Here is a 17208-nt window from a genome sequence, read left to right on the forward strand (position 1 = left end):
TCAATTGGTCGTCGAAGTTGCGAGATACTAAAGAAAAAACACCCTTGTCACACAAAGTTATGTGTTTAGACGGTTGATTTCGAGAACTCAAATTCTAAACTTGAGGTCTCGAAATCAAACTCATGGAAAATTACTTCTTTCTCGAAATCTACGTCACTTCAGAGGGAGCCGTTTCTCACAATGTTTTATACCCTCAACCTCTCCCCATTACTCGTTACCAAGTAAGGTTTTATACTAATAATTATTTGAGTAATTACCAATAGCGTCCACTGCCGTTTATAAAGTGCACAAGTTTGTTTATTTCACCCACTAAATAAATAGTTTCATCTTGAAACACTGTCTGAATCCAAGACAATAGCATTTAAAACTCTCTGAAACCACTCCTGCTTTTTCTGATTCCCACAATTAGAAAAACTAATTATGTTTTTTGTTTTTTTGGGGGGGGGGGAGGGAGTTATCGAAAAACTGGGAATAAGTTGGGAACTTATTTACTCTTCCAAAAAACAATGTACTTTTAGTCTAATAATTCTTTATCAATCTTACGAATACTTTGAAGAGCAATTTTCTTTATCAAATATTTTCTTTAATATATTTATCAAAGAGCAAAGTGAGATTAATGAGACATTCCTCAAAGGAACACATTGCCTTATACCGGACGAGTTGGTCTTGGAAAAGCGTTTGTAACCGTTTGTTATAAAAAATCATATGGTTAAAAAGATGTGTTAAAAGTAGAATACAATGATCCACACACATTTGCCTCGAATTGTGTGGTTTCCTTTTACTTTGCGAACTAACATGCTCGGCCATTTATGGGAGCCAAAAACTTTACTCCCATAAATGGCCGACCGTGTTTGTCGACGAGGTAAAAGGAAAACCACGCAATTTCGAGTGATACTTGGGTGGAACATTATATTCTACTTTTAAATTATCTTTCTAATCATATGCATTTTATAACAAATGGTTACAAACCCTCTTCAAAGACCAACTGAACCGATTCAAGGCAACGTGTTCCTTTAAGTCTACTGACCTGTCACTGTGAGTGGAAGATTATCATTTGTACCAATAGACATATGAAGGGTTGAAATGTGGCGCTCAGTAATCTGTGAGAAATAAAAACAGCAATTAGGCTTCATCTACTGACCTAAAAGGATTAAACATCTCTTGACATCTATGGAATAAATCATTTGTAAATTCTCTGTTGTAGAAGTATAGGTTTTTCGGTCAAATTCGGCAAATGAGCAATCAATTTCATTTTCATGCGTTCAAATTAAAGCTGTTTTGCCTCTCCGGTTGTTACTGCGTTTCAAATTCAGAATTCGGCCATTCAATTTCGTTTTGAGTCGAGTCAAATTCCTTTAGCAACCTGTTCAATTTACCTTTGCGTCATTCTTTTTTTCGTGACACATACGCCTCAAAAAGCTTCTGCGAATTTGAATGCTGCTTTGATGAATCAATAAATTTAATGATTATTTTGTTAAATCGAATGACGCAACATTACCTTTGACTAATCCTAAAACGAAATCTAATGACCCTTTTTAGTAGCATTCGATTTCGCGCAAAATAGAATAGCTTGGTGGTTAATAGGCTGCTCAGTTTCCGAAATTGATCGAGAAAACCTATATTATAAGTTGTCCTACAAGCTAATCTTCATCTTTAATGAGTAAAATATAATTTTACTTTGGTTTTAACGTTTATGATAGATTTAAAATATTACTTGTTGCTAAGTGTTCTCAATAGTTTCAAACAATACATGAGTAAATGACTGGTTTGTTCACCATGGACTATGTACATATTTACAAATATTGTTCTTCTCTGGGCATACAATCTAAACTGTTCTCTATTAAGGCCGAAATATAGTCGGTCGCGCGATGGTCGGGCGTCGGAAATCTTGACGCGGGGTCATAAAAAGACACGTTTTTTAGGCCGCAGTCTTCGAACTGCGTGCAAGATTTCCGTCGCACGACCATCGCGCGACCGACTATAAACCGGCCTTTAGCAGAGAGCAAGAAACAGTAATAGTTGGTAGTCCCAGCAGATTTCCTACATCCCCATGTAGTATTTAATATGCAGGACAGTTCATTTATATGTAATCGCAAAAATCTACTTCGCAGAAAGATAAGTTCTCATGAAAAAATGTACACAGCAATATACACATAGTGTTACCGCAAACTGAATTATACAACCTCACGATGCAACACCTCAATAACCCATAAAAAAAGTATCACACCATGTTACTTATCCAATAAAAGTATCACACCACGTTACTTTACCTCTGATTCAAAGTCAGTGCCTTCATCAGCTTCACTCATGAGTTTCAGTTTCTTTTCTGCAATGGAAACAGTAAAATGTCAAAGTCACTGAATTCTCTGAAAAGCAAACTTACCTCATACACCAACAACAACACTCGGCTACTACTGGCCTGTCTGCATAGGGTATAACTTTAGGGGGGCACCAAGGGAGTGCAGCATTGTTTAGATGGGTTCTTCTATGGGGGGCATGGTCTCTCTCCTCAATGTTGCACTGCTGTCTGCTAATGGTCTGCCTTTTTGGCAATCAAAGATGATGCGTTTCGAAATGCTCCTGCTTGGCCACACACATGCCCAGTAACTCAATTTCATGACTCTGCTAACTGCATAAACACCAGGGGCCAATTTCATAGAGCTGCTTAAGCAAAAGAAAATTGCTTAAGCACGAAAATAGCTCTCTTATTTTACACATGTTACTGGCAAAAATGTCATGCCATATACATTGCTTGTGACTGGTGTTTAGCTGTTGTTTACTTAGCATTTACAATTGAGTGGAGTCTTGGCCGGTTATCTGATTTTACTAAGCAAGGATTTTTTTGCTTAAGCAAACTTTTGTGCTTAAGCAGCTCTATGAAATTGGGCCCAGGAGGTTTGAAGTGACATATTATTTTTTAATGCTGGATCATAGTGTCATGTAGGCTAAACCTCGAGTAAAAAGACTTATTGAAAATGGTTTCCTCTTGAAGTTTAGAAATACATAATTTGTTGAAACCTTTTTACAAGTTGACAAAATGTTGGTATTCATGAAATGAATCAAACATCAAACATGATAAAGTTTTAAGTATATGAATGGTGCAAAGCCAGATGCCATGGTTCTGTTTAAAACCTTTGTTAGTAAACCAAACCCTTCTTCAGTGAAGATTTAGTGATGTGTTAGTATATGTATTTACCATTGTGGTAACATGCAACAAAAGACCTTTCCCATGAAATATAAGGTCACATCAGTGCGCACTAACAATAGCTGGTTGGAAAACTGTGGGAACATCATGTATTTTCATGGAGCTAGAGGTGCTGGTGGTGTGACGCATAGGCGTTTGTGCGACTACCTAATGCACAACTCTAAGGCTTTCGCCAATTAATAGTGTATGTACGCATGCGAGGATGTAGCATATTTCAAGGGAAGGGTTAATTCAATGACATGAAAAATTGAGTTTCCACAGTGAAGACAAATTTTATTACTGAAAAAAAAGAAAAAAAGTCATGATGTTTAATTAAAATTTTAATATACTCAAGCTTTCCTTAATGACTTGATTAGTTTAGCTTGAAAGACTCTTTTCAGATGAGCATGGTTGTCCACCATCTCTGACTATGGATACAACGGCTGTATCTGAATTAGCAATTACAACTACAGCTAAGAGTGCTGCTAAAGATGTCTTATACTCAAATGAATGATGACACAGAAATCTAGCCGAAATCCAAAGTCATTATTTCGGACACAAAGCCTAACTCTATGATGAAAATGTCTGCAAATGTATTTATCCCATTGGGACCCAGTTCCCCCTCCCCCCTCAGAACACTAGTACAGCAGCAGGAAAAGAAATTATTTCAAGGCACCTATTAAGTCATCTGTTGTGATATAGATTTGCAAAAGACATGAATCCACATTCTTAGAGATAAGCCCTGTCCAAGGCTTGTTAAAAAAGCAATGGGAGCGAGGCTGTGACTAGATATACTAATACGGCGCGCTGCCCATGGTAGACAGGCTGATAACGAAGGGTATCTATACGGCGCGCTGCCCATGGTAGCGAGGCTATGACGAGAGGTATCTGTATGGCACGCTGCCCATGGTAGCGAGGCTGTGATGAGAGGTATCTATACGGCGCGCTGCCCGTGATAACGAGGCAGTGACGAGAGGTATCTATACGGCGCGCTGCCCATGGTAGCGAGGCTGTGATGAGAGGCATCTATACGGCGCGCTGCCCGCGATAACGAGGCAGTGACGAGAGGTATCTATACGGCGCGCTGCCCATGGTAGCGAGGCTGTGATGAGAGGTATCTATACGGCGCGCTGCCCGTGATAACGAGGCAGTGACGAGAGGTATCTATACGGCGCGCTGCCCATGGTAGCAAGGCTGTGATGAGAGGTATCTATACGGCGCGCTGCCCATGGTAGCGAGGCTGTGATGAGAGGTATCTATACGGCGCGCTGTCCATGGTAGCAAGGCTGTGATGAGAGGTATCTATACGGCGCACTGCCCATGGTAGCGAGGCTGTGATGAGAGGTATCTATACGGCGCGTTGCCCATGGTAGCAAGGCTGTGATGAGAGGCATCTATACAGCGCGCTGCCAATGGTAGCAAGGCTGTGATGAGAGGCATCTATACGGCGTGCTTTCCATGGTAGTGAGGCTGTAATGAGAGGCATCTATACGGCGCGCTGCCCGTGATAACGAGGCAGTGACGAGAGGTATCTATACGGCGCGCTGCCCATGGTAGCGAGGCTGTGATGAGAGGTATCTATATGGCGCGCTGCCCGTGATGTTGAGGCAGTGACGAGAGGTATCTATACGGCGCGCTGCCCATGGTAGCAAGGCTGTGATGAGAGGTATCTATATGGCGCGCTGCCCATGGTAGCGAGGCTGTGATGAGAGGTATCTATACGGCGCGCTGTCCATGGTAGCAAGGCTATGATAAGAGGTATCTATACGCCGCGCTGCCAATGGTAGCAAGGCTGTGATGAGAGGCATCTATACGGCGCGCTGTCCATGGTAGCAAGGCTGTGATGAGAGGCATCTATACGGCGCGCTGTCCATGGTAGCGAGGCTGTGATGAGAGGTATCTATACGGCGCGCTGCCCATGGTAGCAAGGCTGTGATGAGAGGCATCTATACGGCCCGCTGTCCATGGTAGCAAGGCTATGATGAGAGGTATCTATACGGCGCGCTGCCAATGGTAGCAAGGCTGTGATGAGAGGCATCTATACGGCGCGCTGTCCATGGTAGCAAGGCTGTGATGAGAGGCATCTATACGGCGCGCTGTCCATGGTAGCGAGGCTGTGATGAGAGGTATCTATACTGCGCGCTGCCCATGGTAGCAAGGCTGTGATGAGAGGCATCTATACGGCCCGCTGTCCATGGTAGCAAGGCTGTGATGAGAGGTATCTAAACGGTGCACCGCCCATTGTAGCGAGGCTGTGACGAGAGGTTTTTATCTGGCACACTGCCCCTGACCATAATAGTTAGGTTGTGAAAAGATGTTTTGATATGGTGCCCTGCCCATAGCGTTTTCCACCAGTTTTCAAAACGTTCACCCCTAATAAGCATCTTTAGAAATCAAGAAAAGTCTAGATAAAAAAATTAATGAAAAAAAAACACTAACATGAATTACCAATAATATCATCACTAGTACAGAGCCGCCAACACTTGCAGTCAAGGAGATTTTATACAACAATCATAAAATCATGTGACATATTAAGACATTCAACATAACAGGGAAAACATTTCCATGATCAGAGAGTTTTGTCAAATGTTTTACTTAGAACATGGAAAGATTAGTATTATTGTCAGATTATTTTCAGCTTTTCTTCAAACATGTCAAAGCTTGTGCGGTGAACAAAATTACATGTAGTTAGTTACACATGTATTCTGCTGTCAAGTTACCCTAGACAAATCTTCTCCTCAGCCCCCCTCCACGAGAATGAAAATTGATATACATGTACACTGTCATCCTATCTCCATACACCTATGATCCTAGGGAATAAATAATAAAGCAGTAACAGTTATTGTTTTCCATGTACAGCTTGTGTCTAAGGTGAATGATGTAATTATAAGTGAATGCCCTGACTCTGTTACAGTAATTTGTTGCTGCACATTGGAGCATCGGAACATTGCCTTGAGGCGTTGGTAATAGGGTAGAGCCATAGCGTCCAGACATGCCAACCCGGTAATTGGGTTAGCTTCTGTAATGCATCCAGCCCATGCTGTAGAGATGTGGTCAGGCAATCAGCTACTCTCAGGGAGCCTATGACATGATATCCAATTGGTATTTGGCGTACCACGTAGGACAACACACCGCTAAGCCATGCGTGACGCAAGTAAGACAAACACGTCCCACCTCATCAAAGAGATGGCGAGAGTAGAGCTTTGAGTAATTCAATTTCTGGAGAAGTGACAAATGAAATTGAGCTAGAGATTTTGTATACTTATGGGGAGTGTACGTAGGCCGGAACAGACAGAAGACATGGTGTTAAAGGTGGTTTGCATAAACAACTATCTGTAGATGCATCAACACTTCCAACAAATCAAAATGATGATACAACAACATTCTACCTCCATGGTTAAACATTCTCATATTGTTAGAAGAGCTACAGGTAATATTTGTATGATGGACATTTATCATTGATGTTATCACACTGCCTTTGAGGCAAACCAACGGAAAATGCAGACCATGTATGCGCTTTGCGCAGGATGATGGCCAATGAGTAATGTTCCTTTGACCCCAAGCTGAGAGCGCCCTACTTAAATGGCATCATGCGCATAAGGTCTACATAATTCTCTGTATTGATTTAGCATTATTGAGATCCATTTCAGATTGTTGTATAGGTTGTCCATGCTTAAGAGTTTTTAGGTGAAAACTTAAAGACACATTACTTGTGAAGACCTCATTCATGACAGTATGTATCATTACCAAAAACAATCAGCCTACTGAGACTTCCAAAGAATTTTGCTTAGGGCATGATGATAAGTTCTTTATCTGTATCAATACATTAGCTGATGATTATGCAAAGTCGTCTAGAATTTGTGGGATGAATGACAGTTCTAAAACCTGGATAAGTGTAGATCAAAATGCAATGTGAATAAAATAGAGCAATGGGCAATCATGATAGATGTCGTGCCAATGCTATGATTCGGAATGGTGCAACCCTCAAGAACGAAAGAACCCCCGCAAGTCACCTAAACCCTCATGCTTTCTGAGTTTATTACGGTTGAATCGGTAATCCGGCCACACGGTCTCGTCGTCCCCTTCCTGTAGGTATCGTATGATGACAGCATTGGAAGGCCGCAATGCCATGGTTACCTCGCACTTTGAGATACTGAAGGGCTCCCTCTGCCCTCCGTTGATGTCGCCATTGTCGTTGGTTATACCCATCTCAAGTTCAACCTCATCATCTTGAGGAAGTTCCTCTTGGTTCTTGTTGTTATTGCACTCGTTACTTTCAGGCTCTGGGGTTTTGGGAACATCCATGGTAAAGTCTACTGGGGAATCTACACGCTCACGTGGGATCTGTATCTGTATTGCAGGCCCGTAGGTAAACGGGACGTAACCTTCTGTTCAGGAAAGATGAGGGCATTCTACATAAAGATTTGTGTAACTAGCAAAAAAACAAAAAAGCTTTAGATTTTGAAACGTGATTACACTCTAACTTGAAGATAGTTGTTATTCTGTTCTTAAGGATGAAGGTATTCTACATAAAGGTTTGCTTTAAAGAGGACATTTGCAAGCAAAACAGAAAAGCTTTGTAGATTCCCAAACGTGATTACACTTTAACATGAAGATAGATAGCCTTGTTCTTAAAGATGAAGACATCCTACATAAAGACTTGCTTTAAAGTGTAAGAAAATCAGAAAATTTGTGCAACTAATTGAGTCATCTCAGATTAAAGGGAAAGAAAAATCACTCAGAAGCTCAACGAATAGCAGTGTTATTTTAGGGCGTACAGAATACTTTCAGGAAAAAACACTGTAAGATTTAAGCAACTAACTGAGCTATCATAGCATTGGGAAAGAACTTGTGTGGGTAATTGCCAAATTTGAATTGAAAAATACAAATTGTATTCTTATCCTCAACGCAAAAACTAACATCTAATGCAAATACTTGGACTAAAAAACAAATATTATTTTTAATCCCGAAGCAAAAATTTAACAATTTCAAATTATTTTGTTGAGTATATACCTGGGCTCGTTAGATTACACATTGCCACGGACACTGTAGCAAACTTTCCATCAGCCTGGTAGCCTGCTAGATCCATTGTTGATTGTTCTCTTGAACGCTGTAGTGCTGATATCTGGGCCTCCACTGCAGCCACCTGGCAACATACCACAACCAAGAGAGCAAGAAATTAATTAATGGTAGATTTATTAAAGGCAGTAGACACTATTGGTAATTGTCAAAGACTAGCCTTCACAGTTGGTGTATCTCAACATACACATAAAATAAAAAACCTGTGAAAATTTGAGCTCAATCGGTCATCGAACTTGCGAGATAATAATGAAAGAACAAACACCCTTGTCTCATGAAGTTATGTGCATTTAGATGGTTGATTTCGAGACCTCAAATTCTAAACCAGAGGTCTTGAAATCAAATTCGTAGAAAATTACTTCTTTCTCGAAAACTATGTCACTTCAGAGGGAGCCGTTTATAACAATGTTTTATACTATCAACCTCTCCCCATTACTCGTCAACAAGTAAGGTTTTATGCTAATAATTATTTTGAGTAATTACCAATAGTGTCCACTGCCTTTAAGATCTGAAGTGTGAACTTAGATTTAGATGCAGTCCATTCCTATAACAGGAATGAGAGTCATTGCTGACATGAAAGTCTGAAATTGAGGTCCAGATCTTAGGAGCATTGAAATGATAGAAATTATACCCCTGGAGATTCCGAGGAGCTTTTGGTAACAGTATCCTCAGTGCTAGAAATTTAGATCCAAGAGTCTGACTTATTTAGTTTGGAGAAAAATACAGCTTCTTGATTACCAGTAAGGCCCTTAGACTTTAAAAAGTCTGAATAATGCAGATACAAGACTGAATTATCTCACCCTGTTAAAATGACAGTGTCTCCGAGGATTTGCCATTAAAATTTGGTACTACCAAACAAATTGGACAAACTGATCATGTTTTGATTGGTATGTATTTCGGTATTGTATATGGCAAGCAGATAATGTTTACCAGCTTGAGAGGGTTGAGCAGCTAACTAGGGGTCGATTTCACAAAGAGTTAGGACTAGTCCTAACTTAGGACTATAGTCCTAAGAGATATCAAAAACGTACAGCGAGTCCTAACTCGTCCTAACTCGAGATAAGACTAGTCCCAACTCTTTGTGAAATCCACCCAAGGTTAACTTAATAGCATCACAATTTTTCAGAAGAAATTTTAAGTGTTCATCAAGCACTCATAAACCAACCATATCCAATGGTCAGGTTATTTAAAAAAGGGAAACTCATCGATGAAGATTTAAAAGAAATCTGAGGATTTCAGTTCTGAGATTGAGGTACCTTTTTTATTATAACATAGTTATTTTCCCAGCAAAACACAACCCTTTCACCACACTACACACAGCCTCTAGTCCTCTTTTGGACTTTCACACTATTTCATTTCAAAAACTCATTAACAATCACATATATTACACCTTTCTAATCATCATCTTTTCTTTAAAAAAAATTCTCAAAGACAACAAACTGCAGCCAAGTTGAAAATTCACACATCCATTTGCTCATTAAGAAATCCACAGCGTACATAACGTGTTTTCTGCAGGAAGAAATAACAGATCAGACAAATATTTCCACACCTCCCTTCAACCGCACCCAAGTTTTAATTAATTTTTTTTTCACAGATGAAAGAGGATGGTTCAAGAGAGTGAAAGAAATTCAGATTCCTTACAAACATCACAAGTAAGTTTACCTGACTTTCACTCTGAGCAACTTGAGCAATGGTCAATGCAATCTTATCTTCAAGATCAATGATATTTTCTTCTGGTGACATCCGATCTACACGATTGACCCGCTCCTGTAGAATCTTGAGACGATCTTCTAAGGTGAAGACTTTACCGGCTGACAAGTAAACCTACCGAGGTAGGGGGGGGGGGGTCAGATGAATTGTACCAATCAGGATAGACCATTTATGTCAGGTGATAACAATTCAACCAATTAACATTGATGAGAAACAAACAAACTCGGGTACTTTTTAAACAATCATAGTTGAACATAAGTGAGGTGATATGTTCACTTGAAATTCCATTGGGTGATTTCATGAGTTCTTAAACACAGCAAAGTAATTCCTGCAAAAGTATCCAATCAGAGACTTGTGGATGGTCCTTTTTGACGTGCTTAGACCTATGTGTGCAATACTGAGCATGTGCGCAAGCTCAGAGCGGAAAAAAAGAAACCGATATGTCTGCTACTGTCAGGGTCTCAAAAGTCTCCCATCAGACAGAAATGTGGGTGAGTATTTGACTCAGATTGGTTTGTTCTCACTACAATGTTTTGGTAGACAAATAGTGTACATAATCAACCCATAGATCAACCAAACATTATTTTTCTAAAGACCGACTCTTACAGACAACACAATATTCACAATGCATGCATTACACATTTTAGAACAATCATCCTGTATATTTTATTTTGTTTTGTTACACATCAATTTTAAAAACATTGTATGAAGAAACTTCAATCTCAACAATCAAACTCCTATCTAAAGATCAATATTGAGTGTTAGAAACCAATGATTTCATGGAAAAGAGAAGACTCAAATCAATAAATCTTTGAATCTGGTGAAAATCTTCATCACAGTCATTAGCAAACAGATTTGGTTTATATACATACATACATACAAGCTCGGTGATTACAAAATAAAAACATGGAATAATCATGCAAAATTACATCAAAACAAAGAACAATGTACTTTCAGATGGAATAATTTATTTGTTTTACTTTAAAAAATATAATGAGTGTTCAAGACTGCAAAGGTGGGAAGATGTTCATGAGTTGAAAGATGGAATGTTCCGCTCAGCGATGCAGAGCTAAGTTGAATGGAACATTCAAGCTTCCAAAAAATGAAAATATTTACTCCCTTGCTCAAGCCCAACACATTAATTTTTTTGTTCCAAATAACATCAAAGTAGTTCCAAAGCTGTCACATTTGTTGGAATCTTTCTAATGGAAATTAGGAAACAAATTCTTTTACTGAAACTTGACTAACATGTGACAGCAATCCATATAAATTTTCATAGCTTCCTATGAAAGTTTGATTTTGCTACAACTTTAGTCAATTGATACTCTTTAATTCCAAGAAAGACAAGTTTTTTTTAAGCTTACAAATGTGTACCTTAATTGTATATGAATATAAAAGACGAAAACAAGTATTCTCAACTGCTTCCTGAGGCTACAACAATGTTACAACATGCAGAACATCAAACATCAAGCACCACTTATAAAAACACAACAGCAACCATTTGTTCCTCTTTCTTTACCTTTTCCTCAAGCTGGGCCATCTCATTATACAGTAATAAATCCACTTCCTTCTCCCTAGCCGGTGATGTCTTATACCCTGTAGACTTTCTCAGTTTCCTCTCCCTTCTTCTCCTCTCCGCCCGCTTATCCTTAGGAAGCCCCTCCATGCCAACTCCTTCATCAAGATTTAGGGTCATATCCAGCAGTCGTTGGTCCGTCGGTGATAAGGATTCATGACTTTGGATGTCATCCAGTAGCGCCCTGTCGCCATTCTGGTACGGGCTAACGGCCTCATTGAACCCATTCCCATTTCGGACATCCTCGTCCATTTCACACATTAGCGTCGCTATGGGCGGCGAATCCTGACCATTGCTAGGATGCAGATGTAGGAACGACACACCGGTCTGGTTCCTGGACCTCTCAGACTGATGTGGAGATGGTTTGGAATTTCTCTCCCCAAGGTCCGTTTCATGTTTACCGTTTCTAGTCAGGGCATCGTCAAGTGTGAGAGAATTTGGACGGCTTCCATCACTGGAAGAACATGCGCACATCTCTTCCTCCTCAGAACTTCTCCTTTCCAAGACATCTCTTTCAGATGTTCTTACATCTGATGTTGTTCCAAGTCTTTCCTCAGCGGAGTCTTTGACCTGAGAGTCACTGTGATACTGAGATGAGGGTGATGCTAAGGAGGCAGTATGAGACTCCATAGCATCTTCTGTTGTACTCAAGAGTTTTAGGGCAGTTGTAGTTATCATACGTACAGCTGATGCAGAGTTTACCTGATAGAAAGGAGGAACCACATGGACACGTGTTATGTACAGATAAGTGTATTTTAAACCTACAACTGAATGCAATGTTTTTTAGCAACCCACCATCTCTACAAACCTCGTTTCGGTGAGCAATTCTTAGCTATTTATAGCAAAAAAATTAAGTGACCATCTTGAACATTCTCTGTGTATTTGCATTATTATGTCTCTCTTGTCATACACTTATGATTTGATTTTTGTGTGTTTATGGTTAACTCGCGTTTAAATCAGCCGCAAAGCAGAACTATAACAATGTCCTTCTTACATTTAGTATGAAAATTCTTGACATTTTTATTTACCATTGAAAGCGCCAAGTAAATTGACTTTATGTGGGACATATTTTTCACACACAAGTTTTTTTGGGGGTATGATATCTTTAGTCAGTTGACTCTAGTTATTTTTCCTTATTTTTAGCAATTTTTAGCCATTTAAATATTAATTACGGCACTTTGTTTATTATGTGTCACATTGCAAATAAGGACTTAACCGTATTAAGGCAACAGAATGAACTGGGGGGATATTTAAGCGATTAAGAAATTGTCCACTGTTAGCAGAACTGCACCTTTAAATGCAACTATATTATTCCTACCTCTGAAGAGGCATCCTCTGTATTTGAATAGGCAAGCTGGCGCTCCAATATTTGCATATCTTCAACCACTTGCTCCTGTTGCCATGGAAACAAAATCAGAGTCTTTGAATTATTTGTAAAATGATATCTTTGTTTTTAAAAATGTGCTGCCCACCCCAAAAAAAAGTGATCTGCATACAAATGCAGCTCGTCAGTGATATCTTTTTAAATACCGTCAACAAGGTCTAACTTTTTATCCAAGATTCAGGCTTCCAAGTTTAAAGATAGGGTCATAGATTGGAAAGTATTCCAAAATAAATTGACCATGAAAGCTTTGTTAGTGAGAAGCAGTGCAGCTATTGGTATGGTAAACTATTTTCAGTATCATGATTTTTATAGTTTGACAACGTATCTTTCTTTATTATTGTGCCTAAAAAAATCAGCATTATATTGACAAAAACCAATCTACGGCCCTACATTTTTTTTTTTTTTCAAACCACAGGTCTCTGCAGCACATATTTTCATCACTGTCAGTATTGGAAAATAAAAAGGAACTGAGAGCCTTTGTAACTCAAGTTGGTGCCATGTCACTCAAGAATAATATTATAAGGACAATGCTCCTAATAACATCAGATGTCTCATATTGAAAGCTTTTTCCTTCAAATTTTTGTAAATGAACTGAAAGGCACGTCAGACTAAAACCGAAACCATAACCATTTCAGTGAACTAAAATCAGTACTAAATGTAATCTTTGTTACAATGTTGTTAATTTTTACAGACACTTTGTTGCCAGATTGTACATACCTTGGGACCAACAACTTCCTCATCATTGTCACTACTGCTTCCATATAATGATGAGGAGTCACCAATCACTGTCCTCTCCAAGGAATCTAAGACATTCTCTAACTCTTCCACTTCGTTCTGAATACTTGACATCTGCAATACAAACACAAAGAAACCACACCTAGCTAGTTATTAGAATGCTTAGTGTAATTTATAAACCTGGGGTCGATTTCACAAACAGTTAGGACTAGTCCTAACTTGGGACTAGTCCTATGAGATATTAAAAACGTATGGCTAGTCCTAAGTTAGGGAGCGTCTCAAAAGTCGGGCACGTTCCAAGCGCAAAAGAACGTTCCTGCGGGCATATGCCCGCAGGATCGCAACATCATGACATTAGGAACGTTCTAACATGAGATTGGACGCGGTCACGCATTTGGAACGATCCAAAAGATCGCTCTGGCGGTCCAAAGGACCGGTCCAAGTAAAGCGGCGGGGATACTCTTGCGATCCAAAAAGAACGTTCCTACCGTTCCGACTTTTGAGACGCTCCCTTAGGACGAGTAACTTGTCCTTACTTGGGATAAGACAAGTCTTTACTCTTTGTGAAATCCAACCCTGGTTTGAAGAAAAGACAGCTTGGAATTTCTGTGACAACAAACAAAATACCTAAAGCACACAGGTTGTTTAGAGGCACTGTGAACACCTTTGGTAATTATCAAAGACCAGTATGATCACTTGGTATATCTCAACATTATGCATAAAACAACAAACTTGTGAAAATTTGGGCTCAATTGGTCATTGAAGTTGCAAGAGAATAATAAAAGAAAAAATACCCTTGTTGCACCAATTTTGTGTGCTTTTTGATGCCTAATAAAATATTAAAACACTTCAGGCCTGAAGCCTTTTATCAGTTGAGAAAGAAATTACCTCTTTGTCAAAAACTAAGTTACTTCAAAAGAGCCATTTCGTAATGTTTTGTAAAACCAACAGCTCTCAATTGCTTGCTACCAAGAGAGTTTTTATGCAAACAATTATTTTTAGTAGTTACCAATAGTGTCCAGTGCTTTTAATGAATCAAGTGTTCAAAAAGGAGGAGTACATTTTTTACTTACCTTATGAGCAGATGTCAGAACTTCTTCAGCTGACTGGAGCATTTCCTCCTGGGTTATGGACACCTTCTTACTCAAGTTAGCGAGTTCCTGAATGTCCTTCCGTAATGCCGTCAACCTCTTTGGGTTAGAGGTAGGGGAAGCTCTATGGTCACTTTGTGTTGGTGAAGCAGAGGGTGAAAGCTGGGTTGGAGACCCTTTATGAGAAGCATGTGGCGAGGGCAAACCTGGAGAAGGCTGGGTTGGTGAGGTAAAGGGTGAGGAATGACCAGGTGACTTGAGTTGGTTCGGCGATCCACGTTGTGACTTGTGATGAACATCATTGTCCTGATAACTTCTCTCAGGGAATGCATTGACGTTTAGTTCCATTTGGCATGACGTAGGTGACTCATTGATTGAGTTTGAATGTTCTGCTCTGCTCTCACTATAGTTTTCCATGTCTACCCTGTGAAGTGACTGTATGAAATCTTTGATACTGTTATCTTTGGCCGGATAGTCTATTCCAGATGGACTTAATTTGGGCTTATCGAAGTGTAACCTGCTACCCCCTTGCTGTATTGGTGATCGGTGAAGGGGTTTATCGGGTGACCTTTGTTCTTCTTTGCTGCTGTCCATGAGAGATTCATTCTCTGAAGACATTCCAGCCAATTGCTGGCTGTCTCTGCGCGACTCAGGTGTGGTTGGTCCTGAAGACTGTGAGGTACTCTTTGGCATGGTGTCCTCTGTTGTATTGGACTCCATCGAGAGTTGTCTTGACTGAGTGGGGTCCTCCTCATAGGATGACTTTGGCGAGAGGTGAGGTGCTCGTACCAGCTTAGCACCAGACCTACTTGTTTTGCCAGCTACCTGGTTAGATGGCTCACTGTCGTTGCTGTCTGTCTCCTGTGAGAACTGCCTGAAATCACGGTGATTGTGGTGGTGTGAGTGATAGTTAAAGTCCGATTCAAAGACCTCTACAACCAGAGGGAGTGAGTCATAACGGATAAAGCGATTTGACGGCGACCGATCATGATGCTTACCATGGTGATGTGATTCTTTTGTGCATTTGAAGTTGGGGTCCCCATCTCTGCGATGGCTCTTGTTTCCATTGGACTTACTCCTGGTTTCCCCATTTCTCCCGGACAAAGCAAAGTCATCGCTAGATTTGGACCTGCGGTATGGGCTTTTACTCCTGGCTGACGGCTCATGTGATCTTCCAGAGTGATGGTGATGGCTTTTGGTACACTTGAAATGTCTTTCATCGGTTTTTATCTTGATGGTGTCATCCTGCTTTTGTGAGTTGACTGACTTGGAAGCCTTCTCGGGCTGCTGCTTTGTTGGACTTATCTCAGAGTCACTTTGTGGAAGGTCTACTTCTTCCTCCATGTCGCCAAGTAAAGGTTGAATTTCTTCATTCATCTCCAGTAAGAGGCTGAGAGACTCTATCTCTTCTTTTTTTACTTCCTCACTAGAAGAAAGTAGAAGTGTTTCGTCTGTAGACGCTGCACTAGAATCTGCTTCGGTCTTGCCTTGCTGTGCATCTTTCAGGAAGTCATCAGCACTCTCGCTTGTCGCTGACAAAGAAAGGCTTGTTAGTTGATCTAGGAATTCCTCCATCGTCAAGTTTCCATCAATATCATCATCATCATCAGTCTTCAGAGTATCAGCACTGGAGCTACGGGATAATGTGAGTTGCTCTATCTCAATGCCACTCATGCTCTCGTCATGTTCATCATGTTTCTGCCTATTCTCGTGAAGTATGCAACTACTTGAAATAAAGTCATCATTCATCTCAGATGTGTTCATCTCGCTTTGGACTGAATTAAAGTTGGTTTCCAAGCTATCAAGTGTGTCATTTGCGTCTAGACTAGGGTAAACCATGCCAGCAAAGCCGTCCACTGACTCTGATTGTGTACTTTGATTGGATTCTTTTGATAGAAGGCCATCAACTGAGTCTGTTCCTGAAGAGGTGCTTTGTGAGACTTCCCAACCGCCGTCCTGAGAAAGACACAGGGACATATGGATTCCTGAATCCCAATCATGGGGTGATATTGTGCTTGAAGAATCTGCCCGTACTCTTTTGTCATCGTCACCAAGTGCAAGCCTATCAATACTAGCTCTGTCTTTGAGTGGGGATGCACTACTAGAGTCTAGTTTGTTGCCGTTAGCATCGGCAGTTAGCTCTGGGGAGGACAAGACCTCCTCAATTGGAGATAGGATGTGATAAGCTGCTCCAGATGCTGTCATTGATGAGGAGGATCCAGATTCTTTGGGTTTTGTCAAGGTTGTTGTGTCACCAAAGTGAACCTTGCGATTAGCTTCTTGTGCTTTACTGAGAGGCTCTCCTTCCGGGTCCATAATTACAACCTTGGGACCAGAGTTCCTACGCACTTTCTTTCCAGAATCTCCTTTTTTCTCCTACACAAAAAAATAAACAAGAATCGATCTTAAATTTTCCATACTACAGTTGTAGAGATTATCAATGACAATC

The 17208-nt window shown here is 40.3% G+C and overlaps 1 protein-coding gene across 5 annotated transcripts in view; it reads right to left on the bottom strand.

Annotated features, from left to right (window-relative positions):
* Positions 1-17208, bottom strand: part of LOC139939827 (uncharacterized) — an 89781-nt gene that overhangs the window by 4929 nt on the left and 67644 nt on the right. For 3 of the 5 annotated variants that reach the window (XM_071935965.1, XM_071935962.1, XM_071935963.1), the window contains 9 exons: positions 14742-17135; positions 13651-13782; positions 12868-12942; positions 11493-12251; positions 9926-10087; positions 8198-8330; positions 7198-7572; positions 2271-2326; positions 1028-1100 (listed from right to left, as the gene is read on the bottom strand). In XM_071935965.1, the coding sequence (XP_071792066.1) occupies positions 1028-1100; positions 2271-2326; positions 7198-7572; positions 8198-8330; positions 9926-10087; positions 11493-12251; positions 12868-12942; positions 13651-13782; positions 14742-17135 (4159 nt within the window). The remainder of the gene's footprint in view (positions 1-1027; positions 1101-2270; positions 2327-7197; positions 7573-8197; positions 8331-9925; positions 10088-11492; positions 12252-12867; positions 12943-13650; positions 13783-14741; positions 17136-17208) is intronic. The other 2 variants (XM_071935964.1, XM_071935966.1) reach the window with 2 other exon arrangements.

The sequence above is a fragment of the Asterias amurensis genome, chromosome 7, assembly GCF_032118995.1.
Source record: "Asterias amurensis chromosome 7, ASM3211899v1".
Classification (NCBI taxonomy): domain Eukaryota; kingdom Metazoa; phylum Echinodermata; class Asteroidea; order Forcipulatida; family Asteriidae; genus Asterias; species Asterias amurensis.